At 42.6% G+C, this 24,637-nt stretch overlaps 2 protein-coding genes across 2 annotated transcripts; one reads left to right on the top strand and one right to left on the bottom strand.

The window, feature by feature from the left end:
• The first annotated feature begins 258 nt into the window (after window positions 1-258).
• On the top strand, window positions 259-6,150 carry cct7 (chaperonin containing TCP1, subunit 7 (eta)). The gene is made up of 12 exons (XM_084711602.1): window positions 259-328; window positions 1,926-2,009; window positions 2,115-2,184; window positions 2,286-2,392; window positions 2,563-2,741; window positions 2,862-3,033; window positions 3,161-3,325; window positions 3,433-3,621; window positions 3,773-3,870; window positions 3,970-4,102; window positions 5,045-5,251; window positions 5,377-6,150. Exons 1-12 carry the CDS (start codon window positions 323-325, stop codon window positions 5,605-5,607), a joined length of 1,641 nt encoding a protein of 546 aa, XP_084567728.1. The 5' UTR covers window positions 259-322; the 3' UTR covers window positions 5,608-6,150.
• A 1,321-nt stretch (window positions 6,151-7,471) lies between these two features.
• On the bottom strand, window positions 7,472-24,402 carry hspa12b (heat shock protein family A (Hsp70) member 12B). The gene is made up of 14 exons (XM_084711601.1): window positions 24,079-24,402; window positions 21,612-21,675; window positions 20,999-21,081; window positions 19,587-19,711; window positions 19,017-19,203; window positions 18,560-18,664; window positions 18,349-18,465; window positions 16,864-17,041; window positions 13,061-13,147; window positions 10,425-10,529; window positions 10,083-10,341; window positions 9,833-9,936; window positions 8,388-8,578; window positions 7,472-8,314 (listed from the first exon to the last, which is right to left on the bottom strand). The coding sequence occupies exons 2-14, from the start codon at window positions 21,655-21,657 to the stop codon at window positions 7,841-7,843; spliced, it is 2,061 nt and encodes a 686-aa protein (XP_084567727.1). The 5' UTR covers window positions 21,658-21,675; window positions 24,079-24,402; the 3' UTR covers window positions 7,472-7,840.
• Between the last annotated feature and the right edge of the window lie 235 nt (window positions 24,403-24,637).

The following is a 24,637-nucleotide window of genomic DNA, read 5'->3' as shown; positions in this document are numbered from 1 at the left end:
TAACTATATTATTTATTTATATCTGTTATTTATGTTGTGTTATATTTATATAATATTATTTACATTCATGTTATATTCATGTATTATTTATTACTCATTTGATTAATTATTTATTAAATGTTATACACTGTTTCTACTAGTGATTTACACTAACATAAAAAGCACTTATTGATCAATAAATCTGTTTTACTTGAAAATTCATATTGTTCATTAAAAAAAAAACACTGAATCATGTTCTTGAACGCACCTCCAACAGTTCCTGACTTCGCAAAGCATTGTGGGATTGGATGCCGGTGGAAAGCTTCTCGAAGGAACTGCAAAGATGATGGTGAGTGAGTTAGCATTCATGCCCCGAAGTCTAATGTCTAATCCATGTCCATCCTTCAGTTTATCAGCCAGATTTTACATCTGGACTAATCTCAGTTTAGATAACGTCTCTTTGACGGTGTTTGGAAGCAATTATTTTGTGCTAATGATTTTAAAAATCATTTTATTTTTAGCCGGACAGTGTTAGCTTCGTAGGATTACCCAGTATCAATGGGCGTATACGATGCTAACCATGATGCTAGCTAACAGGTTACCGTCAGCCATTTATAAATAAAAGATAAAAGATAAACTACGCTGAGCTGGTTACGGATTGAATTTGTAATGCGGGATTTGATGTATTTGTCTGCCTAATATTGTTAGCGTCTGCTATTGTAGCTTTGTCAGTCAGGTTGATGTCATGCTAGCTGCTGTACAGTTAGCCTCTTTGTATGAGATGCTGCTTAAAAAACATTTTTTAGTGCTCTGTATTGCTGAATAGATGGGCTGGACAGTCGTTTGACTTCAGTGTAAATTGCTCTTCTCATGATCAGGTGATCATCGGCTTGTGTATTTAGATTTGGTAGACATGGCTGACTGGTGCAAAGTAACGGTAACAAAGACCAGACAAAGTTAGTCACCGTCATTTTCAAAATGCTGCAAGCTAATGATCAGAAAACAGCAATGTGTGTTATAAGGTCATGATTTGGTGGTATGATATGATGTCTTGTTACAAGGGTCAGTATTATTAGCAGACTGTAAACAGACATCCGGCTTTTGACAGTGTCACACAGCTGCATGTCTGATGGGTAACAAAAGCATCACACCCTACAGCTACAGCACCACACGCTACCTGTGTGTATCTTACCAGTTTGGGTTAAAACCCAGCCATAACCTATTAACTGTTATTGCTCTGAATCTGAGTGGTTTGGCTGAAATCAACACAGTAGAATAAGAATATTTTTTTCCAGATGCATCGGGGTATTGAAATACTGCAAGTATGTTAAATGTCTGTAGGGTTGGGTAATATATCAATATTATATCTACTGAGACATGAGACCATATGTTGTCTTAGTTATGGTCTAAATGTTGTCATTCCTTGGTTTTAAAAGCTGCATTATAGCACAGTGATGTCATTTTCTGGACTTAGGGGACTGTTTTAACTGTTCTGTCATTTGACTTTACCCACTTTGGCATCATATCATTGTTACTGATGATTATCATAAATGTCATTGTGTTAATATTTTCTGGAAGCACCGACAGTCATCCCTGTAAGACTATTGCAATATCCATATGTATGTGGTCAAAAATTGTTTTATTTCATCTATACCAGTCCTAATTTGATACAGTGAAGTCTGATCTACAGTTTTTTATTTTGATCCTTTTTTTATTACAGTTTTCTTGGTAAGCAGGCTTTTTGCCAGTGTCACCTGTAGTTGTTAAGCTGATGAAACAACCAAATGTCTGTGAAGGTTCTCAGTCATTCAGGTCATGGTATTTGTAGTAAAGGTTATGGTAGGCAACTGGACTTGGTAGAGTTCTAGAAGATGTTTCACCTCTCATGCAAGAGGCTTCTTCAGTTCTGAACTAAACTTCTGACTTTCCTCTTCACCTTTCTCCAGCCCACACCGGTTATCCTGCTGAAGGAGGGGACAGACACGTCTCAGGGCATCCCTCAGCTAATCAGCAACATCAATGCCTGTCAGGTCAGAAAAACAGCTTCCCTCTGCTTGATTGAGTGCGTTTCTCAGTGTTTAACTAAATGTTCTTCAAATCTGTCTAACCTTCTTGTTTTTTTTTTTCTCGTCCAGGTGATTGCTGAGGCTGTCAGGACCACCCTGGGGCCCAGGGGGATGGACAAACTGATGGTGGATAGCAGAGGTGAGGAGAAACTTAAGATGAATAATGATTTGATTGATTTATAGAGCAAAGGATCACAGGATAAATTGATTCTCAACAAAAAATGTGATTATGTTTTCAAGGCAAAGCCACAATCTCCAACGATGGAGCCACCATCCTGAAACTGCTGGATGTGGTTCACCCTGCAGCCAAGACCCTGGTGGACATCGCTCGCTCCCAGGATGCTGAGGTGAGGAGTGTGTGTGTGTGTGTGTGTGTGTGTGTTCTGTTTCAGCTAAGGGAGAATGATTTAAACTCTGTCACAAAATTGAAAAATGTGGATATAAATTTGATCCCAACACAGAAGAGCATCATAACAGGTTTTAACAATCCCTTTCTTTTTGTTTGCTCCGTCCTCAGGTCGGTGATGGCACAACCTCCGTCACCCTCCTGGCCGCCGAGTTCCTGAAGCAGCTGAAATCGTACGTGGAGGAGGGTCTCCACCCTCAGACCATCATCAGAGCGTTCCGCACCGCCACCAACCTCGCTGTCAACAAGATCAAGGAGATCGCCGTCCCTGTGAAGAAAGACGACAAGCAGTGAGTGCTCCCTTTCACCGCTTTAATTCATTTGAGTGGCAGCTATTCAGCATTTGAGATTTGTGAGCATCCCTGGTCTAGTTTTCAAACATATTTTTTCCCACCCCTCTGTCCTCTCAGAGAGCAGAGGCAGCTGTTGGAGAAGTGTGCAGCCACTGCCCTGAACTCCAAGCTGATTGCTGGCCAGAAGGATTTCTTCTCCAAAATGGTGGTGGACGCCGTCATGTCTCTGGACGAGTTGCTGTCTCTGAAGATGATTGGCATCAAGAAGGTCCAAGGAGGAGCCCTTGAGGTTTGTATCTTTTTACTTTTACTCCCACTTCAACAAAACCTGCCTCTGAAAATGTCTGCAACAATTAAACAAACAAGTTTCTTGATCGTCATGGAAAATATTTATATTCTACGTATACATTTCACAGGATTCCCAGTTGATCACAGGGGTTGCGTTCAAGAAGACCTTCTCCTACGCCGGCTTTGAGATGCAGCCCAAACGCTACGAGAACCCAAAGATCGCTCTGCTCAACGTGGAGCTGGAGCTGAAGGCTGAGAAGGATAACGCCGAGGTCCGCGTGAAATCTGTAGAGGTATGTAGACCGTGACACAGCATCAGGATGTGAAACAAGTGCCCTGAAATGAGTCTCTCTCCCTTACTCAGTGTATGTATTTTTTCCTTCTTTCCCCTTGACTGCAGGACTACCAGGCCATCGTCGACGCAGAGTGGAACATCCTGTACGACAAGCTGGAGAAGATCTACCAGTCTGGAGCCAAGGTGGTGTTGTCCAAGTTGCCCATCGGTGATGTGGCCACCCAGTACTTCGCTGACAGAGACCTGTTCTGCGCTGGTAGAGTGCAGGAGGAGGATCTGAGGAGGACCATGATGGTAAGACGTCTACAGAGACGGACCTCCTTCCTAAAGGGTGGAGCTGGATGAGTAGAATACCTTGAAATTGATTTACAGAAATATATTGTGTGTAAAAATGCATAATCCAATTAGCTTGAGCATGATTGACTGTGTGTCATGTGACCTCCAGGCCTGCGGTGGCTCCATCCAGACTTCAGTAGGCGCCATGACAGACGACGTCCTGGGACAGTGTGAACTCTTCGAAGAGGTCCAGGTTGGAGGAGAGAGGTAAGACGGACGAGTTGAAATATTTTTTTCCGTCCTCTTCAGAGAATTAACATCTTTGGAGTACGCCGTGCGTCATGCCGCCGTGTTTTTTGTCTGTAGGTATAACTTCTTCAAGGGCTGTCCGAAGGCCAAGACGTGCACCATCATCCTGAGGGGCGGAGCAGAGCAGTTCACAGAGGAGACGGAGCGATCGCTGCATGATGCCATCATGATCGTACGCAGAGCCATCAAGGTCAGTTGATTCGCGGAGGAGAGGCTCATTAACAGCACTTATTTTATTAAGTCTGAAAAATCAGTCACTTAATTTGTGTAAAGAGATCTGCAGGTTCTTAAGTTTGTTTTTGAATTTATGGAAACTTCAGGACTCAAGTGTGAGTTTTGATTGGCTGTTAAAAAATAAAATAAAATTAGCCAATTATTTTTTTGATCTTTACCAAAGTGTGGAGCCCTGCTTCAGGCTGTATTGTACATGTGGATGATCAGGATTGTGATACGGATGTAGACACATACATCACTTGAATTTTGCCCTACATTTGTTTAATATGTGGTGAAGTTGACACAGAATTTGGTTCAGACCTGTGGTTTTAAATTAATGTGCCATATAGCTGACTTCTGTGTCGCTTTCCCAGTTCGGAACAGACAAATTAATCATTTAATCTTTGATACGTGTATTGGATCAAAAACCTCAGTTCACTTTAATTTGTCAGCCTGTCTGATCACACTGACAGCGAGTAACAGAGTTCATAAAAAGTCTTGAAAGTTTAGAAAATGCTTAATTTTAGCAGTTATATTTTCAAGGTTGGGAATATACTCCTTGAAAATGCTTGATTTTCAACATAATCTGGTGTTTGATCTTCACAATCGCTCATGTAAACCAAATCTCTTAAATATTTGAAAAGAAACTATCCAGACAATCCCTTTTTCATATTTATCATTCATAGCTGGAGTAATCCTCTGATGATCCTTCACTCTGGAAATTTGCAAACAAATGACAGTGTAATTTAATTGCTAAGTGTTTAAAAGAATGTACAATTACATTTGTAGTGTTTATTTAGATTTAGATAGGGCCTGGATATTTTTTTATTTTTTGTATTGTTTAAAAAAAATGCATAAATTTTACTCTTAAAATGTTACAAACCCTGAGATGAACTGACTGAACTGAACCTGTTTGCAGAACGACTCCATCGTAGCGGGTGGAGGAGCCATTGAGATGGAGCTGTCCAAGTACCTGCGGGATTACTCCAGGACCATCCCTGGAAAACAGCAGCTGCTGATCGGAGCGTACGCCAAGGCCCTGGAGGTCATCCCCAGACAGCTGTGCGACAACGCCGGCTTCGACGCCACCAACATCCTGAACAAACTGCGCGCCAAACACGCACAGGTAGGAAATGAAACGCACTCACCTCACAACATTTCTCATGAGGCCGCTTTTATGGCCTGCAGTTTTAGAAGCGGAGCGGGAAGTAAAGTTGCTTCTGTTTGACTTCACCTGCCGTCTCGTCACAGGGCGGTATGTGGTACGGCGTGGACATCAACAACGAGGACATTGCAGACAACTTCGCCGCCTGCGTCTGGGAGCCTGCCATCGTGAGAATCAACGCTCTGACGGCGGCATCGGAGGCGGCCTGCCTCATCCTGTCAGTCGACGAGACGATCAAGAACCCACGCAGCTCTGTGGACGGACCTCCAGGTGGCGCCGGCAGGGGCAGAGGCCGCGGGAGACCCCACGCTCACTAAAAACAAGACCCCATTTTAAACTGGCATGAAAATCCAAATGCAGATATGCGGCATGTTCGACCTGCATTTGGATTTGAATTCTAGATAAAATGAGGTGTAACCAGTCAGACGTATTGAAAATGGCAGATGTAGTGAAACAAACAAAGGGGGAAAAGGAGTTCAACTTTGTCAAAGATGGCTGACATTTCATGTGTTTTCTTTGTCACCTGTAGGTTTTTTTTTATACTGAAGCTTTGACTTGGTAACGTCTGTTTTAACATTTCGTGCACAGGATCTTTCCGTGTGTTTACTGAGGAGCGATGTTGAAATACAAGCCAAATGAAAACAGTTCCCCCCCTTGGTTTTGAAACACTCCTGTCCCCCTCCGACCTCAAGCTGTTCCATAATTTCTAATCTGGTTTTGTGTTACGTGACGGGCTGATGTGTAGCGTGGAAAGTAAAGCACTGATAGGATATCGAGCAGTTCTGGACCATTCACTGGTTACGCTGTGTGAAACTATTTATTGGACCACTCTTATCAATAAATTCACAGCTGAAATCGTACCGCTGACTCTTCATGTGTGTTATTAAACATCTGGTCGAGGATAGAGATGAGATGATATCAGTGGCAGGTGTGCTGCATTAAAGAGGTGTTATATTATCTTGTGGGGGAAAAAAATGAAACATAATTGCTGTGGAAAAATGGTACTAGTTTATTTTAATGTAAAATGTATGGCCAAGGATGATAAAAGTAGGATAATGTACAAATGATTCTTTATGTGAGCACAAACATGAATACAGTTTATTACAGCATACACAACATAAAGAGATATTTAATGTGACAGTGTGATGTCATCAAGGGACCACAAAATCAAAACCACATATGTTTCCTCCTAATTTGGTGCTTTGAGCACCACAAGCCAAGTGTCTAAATGGACAAACGGCACTACAGGCCAGAGGAAAAATACATTATTTTTGATTTTGGAGAGGTTAAAACCCCTTTTCTTTTTTTTAGGATGCAAGTGGTACTTGTGTCAAGACTTCCAGCTTTTATTTTCTTGATGTCTTATATACACATACTTAAAAAATTAAATAGTTTACATTGAAAAAGACAGTTTTTCCAGAGCTTTTCAGAGTCTGTTTACTTGGTTGCTATGGTGATAGCTCAGCTGTATCACATTTTAACCTGGAAATGTCTAGCGAGGACTACTGAGCAAACTCCACCTGCTGAGACAGACCGAGAAATGTGGTTGAAAGCACCTGGCAAGGCTGGTAAGTGGACCTTGAGTTAAGATTTTTTACACAAGACACAAAAAACTAGGGTTCTGCCCAAATCAAGAGGCTCTCAGGTTTAAATTTCCCATTTTTGTTTGTGTGTGAGGAATCATCTGGAAAATATACAGATAAAACTTCCTGACGAAGAGAAATAAAAAACATTTGTCCAGAACTGTTGAACGCTACCGATACCGAACACTACACTTAAAATGTGAATGGTGACGTACTTTGTAAGAGACATGCAAATTACGCAATAATGCCACAGTCCTTAGTGTTTTTGATGCATCTTGAGTGGTTTTGTATCCCCGGAGGATTTTCAGCTTGTAGTTTTGTCGTTTCGCCACTAGGTGGCACAATCACAGTCACATTTAAGAAACAAAGGCGCAGTCAATGTATCAATATCTCATAAATTGATAGTGAAATAGGATTTAAATGAGGTATCAGACCAGAACCTGTGAGATATCCCTGTTTTTCACTGAATGAGGGAAAAGGCAACAGTCGTATTGAGCAATTAAGATGAGCGAGTTTTACTCTAGGTAGTATAATGCATTATGTAGAGTCTTTCTAGGGAACAATCAAACTGTCTGCAAAAGTTAAAATACTCCCTCCAGCTTGCAGTAGAGTTCACACAAGTGTTTCCCTGGATGCTTCTGGGCCGGAAGCGCCTGTGACAGCAACGTAAGGCGTGATGTGACGAACTCTCCACTCAAGCCAGAAGGCAGACAAATAAATGTCCTCATTTCTGTGCACCCTGCCCTTCAATTAAGGACGTACGGACACTTTTGTATGAATTTATGAAGGCTCTCGTGATCTTTTTGTACTCTGAAGCCTAAATATCTGAATTACAGGATGTGAGGTTCCTGTTCTTTTCAAGAAAACATGTCGCCCACTCCCAAAGTACCGCTTTTTCTAAAATTATCATCCCTAGAATCAGTCATTTCTGTGTTTTCCAATCCTCGTCTTCACTTCCTGCTCCTCCTCAGTTGGACAGGAAGTCTATGGAAGCCCGGACGGAGCGGTTAGACATGACGTCAACAGCTGTGACTTTGATCTCCGTGTCTCCAAACTGCATGGTCGCTCTGATCTCTCTTCTCTCTGGACCCGCTCCTCCCGCTCCTCCCACCGCCCCCGGTACTGGTAACGGTTCCGGCAGGTCTAAAGTTATCGTCCCGCACTTCCTGACCCCGGGGTCGGAGATGTACGTGACGTCGTCCGTGGCGCTGCAGTAGATGTTGATGATGATCTTCCGCTGGCCTATGCGAGCGGGCGTGTAGCTCCGTCTCACAACCTCGCCCAGAGCCACGGACTGGTCGACGGAGACGAAGCGGTCGAGGATGTCGGTGCACCACTCGCGGCCTTCCTTGATGAGGAGTTTCTCACGAGGGTGGCGTCCTTCCACGAACCGGTTCAGGACGCCAACGCCATAGGTGAGGGGGCATCGACGCACTCTGACCTGTGAGAAAGAGCTCGTTAGAACATGCAACGAAGAGATACGCCGGGACCAACAGGAACTCCTGAGAACTCACCACAGTGGGATCCAGGCCGAAGAGCACGGCTCCCTTCAGTATGGTCAGTCCAACATCGTGGGGGATGATGATGCGGCACGTCCGCCCCAGTGCTCTCTGGACTGCTTTCTGCAGCATGGGCGACTCCGCAAAACCGCCAACCAGGAAGAGGAAACGCACACCTCGCACCTCCGGCTTCACCATCAGCTCCTCTGTCAGGGGAGAGAAAAGAAGGAGAAGCTTTAGAATAATTTCACTGGAGTTTATTTGCAAAGTGTTTGTTTTTGTGGTCATTTTAGAAGTTAGGGAGGAAAATAAGCGCTTAAAGAAAAGAAGGATCTGGAGGAGAAGCAGACTGAGAAGACTGGGTTGCATTATCAGATTCAGTCCCTGCAGGAAGTTGCGATGTTGTGATCAGAACAATTCATGCAAATTCAACAAACCCCTGTGAATTCTGTGCAACCTTGCAATATTATTGGTACGACCCAGCCTGTCACTGTGTCACTGGATGTGTCATGAGGAAATATTGTTTCCTACTTCCTTTCCATCAGCCGCACTCGCTATTCTTCTTCTGTCTATTCTTACCTCTCACTCTCTGGCTTATGGTGATCCAACAAAAAGCCAGCAAAGCTAAAAATCCAGTGGTTAAAAATGCACCACTGGAATGCGACTGATTTAAAACAGACTCTCCATTTGTCTGCCTTGACAAGGCTGCAAAAACAAACAATGAGGTCACCATCACAAGGACACTAAGGAAACCATTATGGGTTAAGTTTGTTTAGTTTGGACTGAGCTGTAGTTAAAAAGTGCACTGTTGTTGTTTTTTTAATCCCTTTTTGTTCTTTTGTACCATTTAGATTCCTAATACCCATTTACAAGTCAGACTTGTAATCTATACGAGACAGACTCACACAACGAAAACAACACACAAAACAAACCCAGTTCCCATCTGTGTAGCTAAAAGGCGAGTGAATATTGGACTTATGTTTCTAATTGTCAAAAAACACAACTCCAAATGAATTCTAATGTCGCTCTGGATCTGCAGATAAGCGACCGTTTGCTGGCAAATTTGCCGTGCCAGCTTTAAAAAGCGACAGGCACGAGCTGACGTTGAGCTTGCTGTGGAGTTCAGCGGGCAAAGAGACCGAAGACGACATTGATGGAGGAAGTTAAGAAGAGAAAAAAGGGAGAATGACCGAGCAAGAGGCCGCCGGACAAGAATAACTGTTGGACCGGCTTTTAGTCGTCGGAGAGAGCTTCGTGAAATAAAAGGCTGCAAGACAGATGCCGAGCTGGGCGTCTTGCTGCTGGGCTAGTAAGTTCATTCAACCTTTATTTAATCTTGAGGAATCATTGAGGGAGCGCCCTCATTTACAGTGATGTTGAGAAATAATTTAATGATTGCTGCTGCATGTGTCTGTTTGTATGAATCTGTCTGTTAAACTGCACGTGTCTTTGTTTCTCACCGATGTGCTTGACAATATTGATGATGGTGGGTTGGAAGAGTTCATTCATGGCTTCCTGTGTCAGCCGCAGCATCCCCTGGGACGACCACTTCACTATATTCATACTGACACACAGACACAGAGGAGAGTTTGTATATTTACTGCTACAGATACACTACATCAATCCATTGTTTAATCAAACTGCTTACACACACCTATCATTCCTCTCTCTCTCACACACACACACCTCTCCCTTGCAGCCCACACTCACTTGCTCCTCCTCAGGGCGGCCTCCACACTCTGGCCCCTGTGTCTCTTGTAGTAGTCGATGAAAGAGAAGGGCAGGGAGATGTTGAGGGCGTTGGCCCTGCCCGGCGCCGCCGTCCGTTTCCTCGCCTCGAACGCGATGGTGAGGTCCACCCAGGCCGCGGGACGCTTGGCTTTGAAGCTCTGGATGAAGTCCTCGCCAAAGATCTGGCACAGCATGGCCTCGAAGGCCAGGTCTACCCCGACGGCACCGTACGGACCGCCTGGAAGAAAGACTGCAGCTGAGGAAACTGGAGGAAATTTTTAACTTATCTTTGTGTGTTCAGCAGATTGTGAAATGTTGTACCTGAAGCTTTGTAGAGCTCTTTAAGAGTTCCCTGTGGCTGCTCGATCTGATGGACCGTCAGGTCAACTGTTCCTCCTCCACAGTCTGCAACAATATACCTGTCACCTACACAAAGAGAGCATGAACACGCCCACATTTTAAAAGAATAGTTCAGATTTGTTGAAGTGGGGTTGCATGAGGTACTAATCAAGAGTCAGTGTATAAGCTACCATAGATGGTGGTAGAGAAGCACAGAGGAGTACAGCACAGAAGCTAACTAATGTACTGCTGCAACAAAAAAATGTATTATTTTAAGTGTATGTTATGTTTGGAATATTTTCACCGCTCTACTTTGGTGTCAGACAGCCTTTTCTGATGGGAAACTGCAGTTACATAAGCCAAATATGATTTTTTCAAAACCCACCAAACTCCATAGGAAAAATAGTAATTTTACCCCACAGAACATGGGAGTTGCTGCTCAGTCTCTCAGAGTGTTTGCATTATTGTGTGACTTTTGTGAATCCAAACCATCCTTTTAAAACACAGAAGTCACACAATAAGAAAAACAAACTAGCAGATCAAGGCAGCGGTAGACCAGCAACTCCTGTGCTCTGTGAGGTAAAATTGCTGATTTTGCCTATGGAGTTTGGTTGGTGTCCCGTTGGAAAAGGCTGCCTGGTGGCAAGATGTAGCGGAGAAATTTAAACATACCAAATATAATATAACACACTGAAGCTGGTATTGATCTCTGCTAAAATAACCCAAACTGTCCCTTTAATACCTGCAGTGCCATGGAATCATTAATTAAAGCTGTTATTTTGGGATCAACCAGAAAAACTCGCTTATCAGCTTGATTTCAGGGCCCGGAAATATTTTACATAGCCCTACAAGAGCGTGATGATTCTCCTAAATTTGTAGGAAGTTGTGGATGATAACGTGTCCTCTTTTTGTGGAATGTCATGTTTCCAGCGTGTGTGTGTGTGTGTGTGTGTGTGTGTGTGTGTGTGTGTCTATATTTCCCCTGACACTCTTCGACCAGCGGACCCTCAAACATAAACAACCCCGGGCCTCTGTGATTGCTGCGTTCCATCAGCGAGCGTGTTTGTGTGCGTGTTTATGATATGTTCAGCGATAAGAGCTGGTTTTGGCGTAGCTGCTCTGAGTGTAGCTGACCACACCCTAAACACGAGAGAGGCGGTGAAAGAGCAAACATGAACAACAAAAAAAATTAATATATATATAAAATATAAATAGGGGGAAGGGGGAATATAGGGAAGGATGAGAGAAGAAAATGCATCAGGAGGAGGATAAAACTGGTCCTCTGGTTTATTTACGGTGCGGAGGCAGAGGCAGAGAGTCCCATGGGCTGGGTCCTTCCTGTGTGTGGACAGGAAAGGGAGCAGAAAGGGTCAGCAGGGACGCGTGGCTCCTCAGATTGTTGTCATGGCTCAACAGAGAGAAAAAGCTGTGTATAAAACTGGAGAACTGAATGAGTCTGATCATTTTAATCATCCCTGTCTGAACTTGTTTGTACATGTTTTGGTTGTGAGTAAAAGTTTGGTAGTTTAGAGTCGCAGGTTGATCCTTAGTCCCCTCAAAAATTGTAAAATTATGACTTTCTTAAAATTGTGACTTTATTCTTTTAACAGTTTTTAACTTTTTTTTCTCAAAATATTAAAGCCACTGAAAACCCAAATCCACAACAGCCTCCCAACTGTGTAATCTAGGGTCTCACATACATAATTGTAAGTCTCTAAAATAAGTTTATTGCAGCCACACTGTGCGACATGGATCTAATAAACTCCAGCTTCAGGTCTGTACGATGACCACATCGCCGCAGGTCACTATCCGCAAGTCAATATACAAGAAAATGTCATATAATCATGTTGCTTTCTGCTACAGTGGTAAACAATGAAGCCCCCGGTCATGGTGAAGTCAGGAGATGCCAATTTTTGCAAAGAGAGCTTGAGGTAACGCTAAAATAAACATACATTCATGCGTTCCTATTGACAGTGTGCACCTGACTCAAGTCAAGTCTCAAGCCATGAATCCAAAGTCGAATTCAGGTCAAGTCTTCGTCGGTGTTGATCAAGAAATTCTCAAGTCCTAAAATTTGCAACTGTAGTCTGACTTGAGTCAAGTCATGTGACTCACGCCCCCCCGACTTTTGCTAAAAATAGAAATTAGAAATATGTTTGAATCCATATTCAAATATTGTCACTCAAGTTTTTTGAATTTTCCTTAATTGAGTTTGACTTGCCTGTGATTGTGGTCAAAATTATTTTATTTAATTACTTTAAATTGACTTTATTCTCAAAATCTGGGACCAAACTGGAGACAAAATTTGGTTGAAGCCGAAATTACTTTTTCAAGAGAACAGTGCTGAAATTACAGATAAGAGGTGAAAACAGAAAGACTCTGAACGCTGATTAAGAACACAGTAAATGCAGAAGGAGGAGATGATAAGCAGCAGGGAAAAGTCAAAATCTGAGGGTTAATAAAAACCTAGAAAGCTTGTGTCTGCTTCTCATAGTCAGCCTGCAGGGGTTAAAAGTCAAAATCATCAATATCTCCGACATGTGCGGTCTGACTGTGTCACACGCGGACACACACATAAACACGGACACACACATAAACACAGACGCACGCAGTCTTACCGGTCTGTAGCTCTGACCACAGCTCTCCGGTTCCACTCTCCACCAGGAAGGTCCTGCTGTGTCTGGATCGCCTCAGCTGCTCCCTCGCTGCAACAAACACACACAAAGATAAACACACACGAGCACGCAACATGCCTCAGGTTTTATACCTTTAATACTCGCTGTTGCACACACACACACAGCTCCTTTTCTCTAGGGACAGGAGGCGACGTTTTAACTTACTTTATTTTACTTTTGATTGGTCAAGTGAGAAGCTCGCTGCAACTGCTCGTCCATCTTTCATAGACTACTTCAGGGGCCTAGCAAGGGTTTTTGGGTCCCAGAAGCACCAGTAGGAGTCCCTGTCTCCCTGATATATTGCTCTGAGCCCACCTCCTCTAAATAAAAAAGTATCAGCAAGGATTTTTATGGACTCTCTGCAGTCCTCACCACTTTTCCGCACCTTACAGAGCTTTGCCTGCATTCAGACATTTTTTGTTTTGCTGCAGGGACACTTTACCTTGTGTTTAATAATGCTCCATGCACACCAGGTGAAGCAAAAACAAACCTAACGAAGGTGAATGTTTTTAATTCATACTAAGGTTTAAACAAGTTTCATAACCCATGAGGTCACGACATTCACCCAATGAAACGTATTAAGTCTTTCGATCGAAGTAAATCAAGAAAAACACACCAAATCCAGTCATAATGTTTTTGCATGACAGGAGCAATTTGTTGGAAACGAAGAACACTCTCACATTTCAACTTTCTCCTCCTCCTCGACATGTAAACGGCCTGACTGGCAGGTTAAAGAGGATGGACGGAGGCCAACAAAAACAGGACACGCTCAAACACAGCTGACAAAAAAAATTAAAAATTACAAAATACCTGACAGCCTGTTTGACAGAGCAGATACACTTAATACGCCGCCATACATACGAGTGAACCCATGAAATAATGAGACATAATGGCTTTAAGATGAGAAATTATCACAGATCAAAGGGGGGCGATGTTTGAAAAAAAAAAAGTAATATTTTTGTCTCTTTGGCAGGTTTGTGGGAAAGCTGCGGTTCTGATGAAAATGTGTGTGTCGTAAGTCACAGGCTTGACAGTCTGAAGTGAAGTGTTTGTGTAATTTAAGTCCAAGTGGTTTTTAGTGGTTCCCTCAAACTCCCTGAGACGTAAACAGAACGAAAGAGAGAAAAAAGCGAGTGTCTGGGCCGTCTTGAAAATTTAAAGTTGAATGAATTTGAAAATACAAGTTGGGGTCATTTTGTAATGATGCAAAACATTTTATTGTCAAATAAACAAATAAGCTTAATATTTATAGCTTAAACCAAAAATCGGTTTAGTCACAGACCAAAGTTCGCAGGAGAGTTTTGCGCAGTGCATGCTGGGAAGTCTGCCAATATGCTGATCATGTTTCTTTACAAACTTTATTCAGTGAGTTAATTAAACTCTGTACAGTACATTCATTCAAGCCAGAGACTTCAAGTGTTATGAAAATAAATATTTGTAGAGTTAAGTTTAGTTAATTTAAATAAAAAAAAAAAAAGACAGATTTAAAAACAGAGGCTGTGTGAATTGTGTGAAATGGCAGAAATTGAGAATGAATCACCTTTTCTTCTGTATTGTCCTTTTTATGATGAGTTAAGAACACCAATATTCAATGAAACATCTGTTCAAAATCCAGAAATGTTCTGAAATGCTTTAATTTTAATGCCTGTAAGTTCTCAGCTTGGAAAAAATGTCAGGATGGTTTATTTGTTTTATATAACTTATATATTTATGTTAAGTTAATGAGAAAATATTAGTTGATTCCACTCAGTTTCTGCAGGATTTTTTAGAGTGCAAAGTGTTTGCGTAAGTCAGTGGGTCCCAAACTTTTTCTGGCGTGCCCCCGCCCCCCCCCCCCCTACGCCCCCTTTCGAAAAAAGTTACCCCCCCCTGCAGTGGCTCTGCACCCCTCCAGGGGGGCCCACCCCCCAGTTTGGGAGCCACTGGTATAAGTCATAGTGGTTTTACTGGTTCCCTCAAACCCCATGAGTCCCACACACCACGCAAATTAGAATAAGAGATGGGTAAAACAGACTTGTGGCAAAATAAGAAGAAGGAAAGAAAGAAAGAGAAAGATTAAGCGATTATAGACTTACTGAGCAACAACGACTGCTTTGTCTTGACAGCAAATACAGTTGTTTCAGTTGTTTTAAGGCCCTGGATGACGCAGGAGGTGATGTATGTGCGTGCATGTGTGTGTGTATATGTGAGTGTGTGTCTTTGTATTGGGGTTGATGATTGAAATTCAAGTCTGGAAACCATTTACAAGTATTTGAAACAGCAGAAAAGAAAATGTAAGTGTGCGTTTTTGTGTGGTTTTTTTTGGTACGTGTATTTGTGTGTGTGTGTGTGTGTGTGTGTTAATGACTCCCCTGTGCTATCTTTGGAGACGAAATGAGGTGGAAGAAAAGCTAAAGATAGTAAAAACCATGACCATGATGCCAAGTGTGTGTGTGTGTGTGTGTGTAAACACTGCATGTGTGTTTGTGTCGTTGCACAGCGTACGACCTGGCAAAAGAAAGTCAGAGAGGGAGCGAACGCTGGAGAGACGGAGGGGAAAAGAAAGAAAAATGAATGTGAGTGAAGGAGAGGGAGAATGACAGGCCAGGAGGGGGTGAGATCATAGTCTCACTGCACCTTGTTCCAATTACAATATCCTGTGTTTGGTGTGTGTCTTTGTGTGTGTGAATGTTCTTTGTGTGTGTGTGTGTCACTGACTGGATATGTATAAGTGGGCCCGTGCAGGGGATTTTGGACGGCACATTATTTCGCTGAATTATGCACCAGTCTCCTTTTTTCCCCAACCTGAAATCGCTCTTTGTTCTTTTGCTACAATTTAGTAGCATTTTCCTGTAGCTGCTGCAAAGAGAAATGTTTTCAATGCAGCTTTCGTGCAGAGCAGTCATATTTTTTTAGGTTGTCACTTTTGTTCTTTTATTCTGAAAAGTTATGCACTTGAACAAGCCTTTTGATCCACGTACTTTATTGCTGCAAATTGAAAGGAGCTGCTGGTTCAGGAAGTTTTAAGACCAAAACAGAGCTGCAAGGTGAGTGAATGTGGAGCATATTATTTTAGATGACCAGACACCCTACTTCGTTTTACAACGGCCAATAAGACAAGTAAGTACTACACCAACCAATCAGAGCACAAGTGGTTTTTACAACAGCCAGTTACAACTCAGAGAAGTATTACAGCAGCCAATCACAGCATAGGTGTTTTATTTAATTTTATTTCATTTTTTTACAAAAGCCAATTACAAATCAAGGGTTCTCTTTATGATAGCCAACCACAGCACGGTAGTATTTTTATGGCTGGCAGTATTATGACAGCCAGTAACAGCGCAGGTGGGTTTTACAGCAGCCAATCACAGTATTTAATGATACATGCACACTAACACACACACAAAACTGCAAAGTCATCAGACCTCACACACACACACATATACACACAACTGCATAGTCATGAAGCAAAACCTCAAGCAGCATCTGAAGTCAGATTTTTACCCTCGGTGCCCTCCCTTTCTTTCAAACACACACACACACACACACACACACACACACACACACACACACGCACACACACACACACACACACTCACGCAGAATCAGTTGGTCTTTTGCAAAACCCACAATCCCCCAGTGAAATCAAACAAAAACATTTCCAGGAACACAGTGTGGTTTCATGCTTATGCTAATGACAACGTCCACAAAGAACACACACATGCACACACACACAATCACAAACACACTCACTCTCTTTTCTCTACCTTGTCTGAAGCTGGAGTCGAAGGGCCGGGCCCCGTCCACATCGAGGCCATTTGTGATTGGCTGCAAGCTCAGGTCAAGCACCTGGTGGAGGCGGAGCTTACGGCAGTATATGGACGCAGCTTCGGGCTCCAGAGCGATGAGGAGCTGCTCGGGACAGTCGCGGGACACCAGACCGGCCTGGAGGACAAAAAAGAGGAAGAGTGTGAGCAAAAAAACATTTACAAGCAGAACTTTATTATCCTGCGACGCTCTCCAGAGGACTGAGATACTAAAGAGACAGAGAAGGTTTGACATTTTATTGAAAAAAGCAGTTCTCATAAATCCATCATGCTTTTACATGTTTCTGCTTTGATGCATTTATAGGCCTATAAAATATATACATCCCATTAGAAGATGAGAGCAGAGTGGGTATATAAGCATTAGCCTTGATGTAATGGGAGTAAAGTTGAGTGGCTGGTGTGTGTATGTGCATGTGTGTGTGCAGGGCGGGGGTCTGGACACCACTTCCTGTGTTTGTACGCCGGTCTCCCTCATTGTTCACTTCTGATGACATCATCATTAGCAGGAAGCACACACGCCCCGACGGCCTCAAGCCGGGAGCCAGCGCAGTGTGTGTGTGCGTATATGTCAATGAGCATGATGTGAAAGTGTGTGTGCATTAGAGTATTTATGTATGCGATCGGGTGAGTGAAGGCCAGATGAGAGATAATGATGTGTGTGTGTGTGTGTGTGTGTAAAATGAGAACCTTGAAGACAGAATAATAATGAGGAAAGCATGACATTACAAGTTAAAGGTTGTACAGTCGTTCCCATGAACCATTGCATATGTAGCGCAGTGCACACTCTCTCTTTCTCACACACACACACACACAGAGGTCGGTCCATTCTCATTGATGTGTATTGTGATAGGACCCCCTGCATTCCTGTCCGTGTACGCACACTTCCTACCAGTCATTGTGACACATACAGTACGGCGAGCAGGAGTGTGGTGTGTCGCGGCAAGATATACGGGGAGGTTAGAGGCAAAAGTGCAGCGCTGTCATCTGTGTGTGTGTGTGTTGTAAGTGATCTACCATGGGAACACCAATCAAACAGCCTTTATCTCACACTTTATACGCTGTCTTTCTTTCCATCTCCCTGTTGTTCTTCCTCTCTCTCACACACACACACACTCGCGGGGTCAGCCGTCATCATCTGCGTGTGTGTGCATGTGTATGTCTCAGTCATACAACACGAAACTGCTTGGCTACACTCTGGTCAATCGTAATAGTCGTGTCTTCTTCTGGAAAATAGTTTTGGCGGGTGATTTCTTTTTGTCAAGATCATTTTTGTTTGATCACTTGTTGTTGAGGTGATTCTTGCTGTCAATCTCACAGCAAGAAAGTTCTGAGTTAAAATCCCCCAGCCTGCTTTTAGCTGCAGAATAGTTTGGGCTGATTTATGTATCAGTTATTATGTGTGTGTGTGTGTGTGTGTGTTCCTACCAGGTAAGCAGCCTCTCTCATGAACTGTTTGGCAGGTTGTCTCCACACAGCGGGGACGGTGATAACCCATCTGATCTCCTCTCCCTCCAGCACAGATGACGACTGGTCCTTCACCTCCTGAAACAGAATCGGTGAAACACTTTCTTCGGTAAAACACTCAAGATATGAGCCTCCATCAAAGCAAAGCACTTAATGAGCTAATAAAATGTACCTTTAGAGCGTGTTCCCTGAAGAAGTGCAGGGCGTGAGCGAAGACCTCAATGGCCCTGACCCTCCGACCGTTGACTGCCTCCAGCTCCGTCTCCATGGTGAGGTCCTGCAGCAAACACAGCCCCAACTGCTGAAACACTGCTGCAAGAATACGCCATTTTCTGATTCTAATATCACACCCTAATAGAGTCAGGGACAGTTTTAAAACAAGGTCAAAATTAAAGCAGGCCAAGATATCCTGATTTTTAGTTCCTAGTATGGTTCAAGCTCTAAAAACACTGGATCCTACACTTCCCATAATGCTTATTGATAGTGTTTCTTCATTAGACCCTCCTTGTCAGGTAACATCCATGTCTCCCAAACTCAACACCCCCAGTTTGCACCGTAGATTTCTGTTTTAAATCTTAATTCTCTTGTCTATAATCCGCGTCAACCCTGATGACGTTGCTCTCTCTTACACTCGTGCTGTGGATCTTCATCTTGAACTTATCGAAGTAGAGCCAGTGCCGGGCCTCCTCTGGGTCCAGGTCGTGGTAGAAGTCCCGGGCCGCAAACCCAAAACTGTGGAACCGCAGCTCGGGAGTGAGCAGCAGACACGTCGGGCTCTTCTGATTGGCCACGCCGGGGTCTCCTCCCTCCCAGCGCCTGCGTGGATTGGAAGAAAAAGATGTCAAGGATAGGAAATAATAGTATAGCTTGTGAATAACTGATAAAGGTAAGGCAACGGTAAAGTCAACTTTATTGTCACATATACAACTATACATAGTGCAGTGAGATTAATTCAACTCCAGATGTTAGCCAGATGTTAGACCTTCTTGTAGATTAGCTAGCATTTTGCTAACATTAGCTAACTTACATAAGACTATATGTTGGTTTTACAAGATAGACAAGATTCTTTACAAGATAGACAAACCTAGCATGTAGCATATCTAAGAGCAGGAAACAGGAAAGGAGAAAGTTGAATGAGGTACCAGAAGGGGCGGGACTTAGGAAAGGTCAGTCGAAGACAATTGAACGCAGACTCTTACTTCATCATGTGAATGGCCTCCGAGTCCTGTGTGAAGCTGAAGGCGTAGCCGCTGGACGTCGTCCCGAAGTCTATTGCCACGACCACAGAGAAGGGACAGGCCATCCTGGGTCTGACCTCCACCCTCTGGGAGACAGAGAAGGCCCGAGGGAGAGAGGGATTTATGTCTGTTATAGCTGGTACTGATACTGCTGTTTAATGTAGATTAGCACAAGTGATGTGAGCATGGTTATTCACTAAACTAAGTTGGTGAACATGAAAAATATTACAGCTGCCAAACACCAGTGCCTGGCTGCATTAGGCTAAGGTTGCTCTTATATTTTCATCTAAGGATAGCAAAAAAATGAAAATTCAGTCATTATCTTGGAGTCACATGCACGTGCACACCGTCTGAACTGTGTGTGTGTGGTGTGACGGCGTGTGTGCACAAGTGAACGGCATGTTGGGACTTAAGCAGACTGGGATTACACCAGATAAGCAGTATGGAGGCACTTTATGGCTTTTTTTTTTCAGTTGTTTTTTTAATTGGAAAATTGGTCACCATTCACTTCCATTGTTTGGGAGATTCTCCAACACTGTTTGTCTGCAGCATTTTATGGACTAAAAAGCTAAACCCGACCAGAATTTTTTTTTCTTTTTTCCAGTATTATTTTCATGCTTTATTTCTTCATCTGTGGTTAATTTCACAGCAGGTTTCTTGCATTGATCTTGTCAGTTAGCTTACTTGTTGCTACATCTTTTGCTTGCGCGTATTTGTTCTTTGAGGACGACAACATTTTCATCTTCTGTCCAGTTTGGAAAAGCCAGCTGACAGTGATGCTGTCATGTACAGGATGTTAATGTGAGTGAAGTGAAACCATGGTGACTGAAGTGCTGTATAATGACTCAGAGTCACTGACATGGCTGCAGACTCTAAGAAACACCAAAATGGAAGAAGTTCCCATAATTTGTGGCCAGCTACAAATATCACAGAGTGACTGATTTAATGTGGGCTATCATTTCTGTCTGGACAGGAAGCACGAGCGGTATTTAAACCAATAACTCGTCTCTGTGAATGGAAACAGCACAGAATTATCAGGTTGGCACTGAAATCAGACGCTGCTTTTCACAGACTTCTCTACACTCTTTATTTTAAATCTCAGTACTTGTGAGATTTAGTGCCAATGTGTGTATATTTCTTTACCACAGACTGCAGTCTTTATTGGGCACTTCTTTTAAGTCTGCACTTCACTTTAAACTGCAAGTGTAAGTGTTATTATAAACCACTAATAACAGTGAGAAGTGGATGTGGCTTTACAGGTCGTGTTTAAGAGCTCTATATAAAGAAAATAAGTAGAAAGAGGAAAGGGTGTGTAGGACTGTGTGGTGAATGTGTGTGTGTGTGTGTGTGTGTGTGTGTGTGTGTGTAGTTACCGGTGAGGGTGATGGTGTGAGGGGTGTGATGCTGCAGTCATTTCTAGCTGTTGCAGGCGACGAAGGTGCTGATAAATTATCATCTTGGAATAATCGAGGAAAAAAGAGAGGGAGAAATGTAATGATATGCAGCGGTAAACAACAATTAAAATCTCATTAATAACATGTTTCAGCATTGGAAAAGCGCCACACGTCCTCCACTGGAAAATGGACGGAATAGCCAAAACAAATGTGTGTGTTTGAGGTGATACGCAGCAGAGCCATGGGAAAACTCTCTTATCACGAGGAAAAGAGCCATCATTTGACTGTCATCAACTGCTGATACTAACATACATGTACGCATGCAGAAAAAAACATCATTTTTCACTGCGGAGATGAGTGAGTTAGGGCGTAAACACACTCGACCTGAAGCTCTCGAGATGTGAGATTGAATAGTTTTTAATCAACTGGAATGACTGGAATGTCAGTGGAATCTAATGTGAGTAATTTTTCCCAAGTGGGAGAGGGATAAGGAAAGTTCAACGTGTTCGCCGTCCAGAAGAAAGATGGAGAAAGAGAGAGAAGTGAGTCATTTTGACATGGTTGCCATAGTAGTGAAACATGCGTGTCTCACCGGGTATCTGCAGGGTGTTGGAGTCTGGCTGCACCACGTCAGCCATCTTTACAGGAGCCAGGGCCTGCAGAGAAACGCACCAACACCAGCATGATGCATGTAGAATAATTACTGAGTTGTAAGTTGTTAAGTGTTAGCCAAAACAGTTATGCCAGACTGAGCATGATTGGCTGGCATCATATTGATAAGTTAAGTACAGCTAAGTAAAATTAGGCTTATAAAACTGAGGTGAACTGAAGGGTCCGGTGATAAATTTCTGCTCATAAAAGTATGAATCGGTGCAGCTTTAAGTAATTAATTCTTCCACTGCCACTCATCTTATACGGCACAGATATGTTGTTGAAAGGAAGTTTTTCCACACCATTATTGCCTCAGTACTTGCTCAGGTCTCTGTAAAAAATATTATAAAGAGTACCGTGCCCTGAGGTAACTTCTGTTATGATTTGGTGCAACATAAATAATGACTTGACAATAAAACGGAGAAAATGACAGCTTAGTGTTTAGAGACAGGTGGTCATAACCAGTGCTGTATCCAAAAACACTCCCTTGTCCACCCATTCAATATTGCATACATAATAAATAATTATTATAATCAATAATTTACTCCACAGTGAGCAGTAAATTAAAAGTTTTGCTCCATCAGTACTGGGACGGTGCATATTTTAAACTAAGTATTCAAGCTTAAATAAATATAAATATAAATATAAATAATATGAAGATAAATATAGCAGGCCACTTCAAATATTCATCAGCCAAGGAAGGGAAGTGAAGAAGACACACCCCAACCATCTTTCACTGCAACTGACACAAACTTCTGGCTCCCAGCTACAACGACTGGTCGCACTGGGCTAGTTGCAGCTTGAAGTTTACAAATGTCTGCCAAAAACCATATATTTGAGTGTTTTATGTGCATAACATGAGCCAACTTTTTGTCTGCAAATAAGAAATGTAACTTGATGAATGTTGTGCACTTCAGAAGACTCATGCAGACCTATAACTTTATCACAAGCACAGATGTGACTGAAACATGAACTGTGGAGGACGAGCGAAGATGTGTGCAAGACATGAAGTCCATCTATACATGAGTGTGAATTTCATTTGTTTTATTTGTGTAGTGAGTTGTCTCTGTCGACTGTATGTCCTCCTGCACATGCCTCTACTTTGTGTGTGTTGTTTTCATTGGCTCGTGTGTGTTTGTGTGTATTGTATTGCGGCGCTGGGGCTCGTTGGGCTGGTCTGTGATCTGAGCCAGGAGCAAACTAAACAGATGAGTGCAATGAAACAAAGATGTGTTTGTTTAAATCTCTCTCTGTGAGTGTGAGCGGTCGCCGTGAGAAAGAGACCCTAAGTTCGTTTGACATCCCTTCTGCGCGTACATGCGTGCAACATCTGTGCGCATTTATTCAAGCATGTGCCTGCAACATCTGAATATAAAGTGCGCTTGTGCATGTGTGCATCACTGGAAATCTTTCCCAGTGTCTGTCCTTGCCATGTGATGATAAAACCAGAGAGAGGATGAAGCTTGACATCTCTTCCCTGCTTCATCGCTCTTGCACGTACTTTATTCTTCCTGCTCTTCTCCTTGATTCCATCATCTCTTTAAGCTCAACGTGCAGTGGACGATTTACCCTCACTCTGCCCCTTTAGTCTTTTTTTTCCCCCTCTCCCTCTGTTTCAGACACACGACTCAGATCTAGCAGGGGATCAGCAGAACAAGCAACTCGAACTCCTCTGAGACGTTACATTAGGCGCAGATTGTGCAACACGCTCCACTTTTATGCACCATTAGCAATAGAGCTCTCACTTTGAAGAATATGCAGAAACTCTGTAAACATTACTTGAAGACTTTAATACTGTAAAAAAAAAAATGAAACTTTTCTCATTAAATTAATGGAAATATACAAGTTTTATTTATTAAAGTTGATTAAACTTTCTAGTATTGACTTTCAGATCTTAAAAAAAAGATGTGTTGGTCTAGTTGTTTCAACTCATTAAATGAAGTTTTTAAAGTAACATGATCAGCATGTTAGCAGACCTCCCATCATGCATTGTTTGAGTTCGCAATAATCAAAACACTGCAAACATGTTTTCTCAGGTACAAGTGAAGTAATATCAGCTCAAGTTTATTTAACTAGAAAAGTTTATTTGTTTGGAATCTTTGCAAAATTGCCTCCTTTGTTTTTTCTTTTCAGGTTCAGCCAACTTAAAATTTTAAGTTGGGTTTTTTTTTTATTATTATTTTTACAGTGTGCTCATTATCATGCAGCTTTGTCTTTGTTAATAACAGAAACATTCATGCAAAATAGCACAAATGTGCAAGTTTATACTTTAAAAAGCTAAAGGAAAACTCAAAAGACAACATTACTGGACATTTGACAGATGCTTTGTCCAAAAACAGCTTAGAAAAAAGGCATTCAATCTCTGTAAGAACATGTCATCAGCATTTTTTCTATGCATGTTAACTTACCTCTTTGTATGCTGTAGCAACTCTATGCCTTTGTCCTTCTTTTTTTCCTTTTCAAAAGTATTCCCAAACTCTAAAATTCAGCAGTCCGATGTCTGAAATCCGCCTCCAGCGGGGACAAGAACAGGAGGAAACTGTGACTGGATACAAGAGGATGCTTTTCTAGAAATCCCCTGTAAAAAATGTTAATACCTCCCAGCTGATGTGCAGGCAGATGTCCCAAAACTGGAATTCCCTCTGCAGAAAAGTTCACAGTGAGTCGTGACGGATGGAGAAACAAGCTGCAACCTCGTCTTCTTCTTCTGTGAAAATCACTGCTTTTTCCTAATGAGGGTTAGGGATTTCTAGTTGCAGCTGAGTTCGCCGCCTCTCCGCTCTGCAGAGGAATGTCAGAGAAAAGTGGTCACACACACTCACATACACATACACACACCAGTTGCAGGAGTGGGAGGGCTATGACAGCGCATAGTGGGGGGATGCTGGGGGATTTACCTCACTGGGAAATATGTGTGTGTTGGAGACTGAGGGTGGAGTATTCCTGAGCAGGCGGTGTATCCCAGTT

The sequence above is a fragment of the Lutjanus erythropterus genome, chromosome 23 (assembly GCF_056507025.1).
Source record: "Lutjanus erythropterus isolate fLutEry1 chromosome 23, fLutEry1.hap2, whole genome shotgun sequence".
In the NCBI taxonomy this organism is placed as follows: domain Eukaryota; kingdom Metazoa; phylum Chordata; class Actinopteri; order Lutjaniformes; family Lutjanidae; genus Lutjanus; species Lutjanus erythropterus.
The sequence above is the reverse complement of the archived record's forward strand: the minus strand, read 5'-3'. Positions and strand labels throughout refer to the sequence as shown.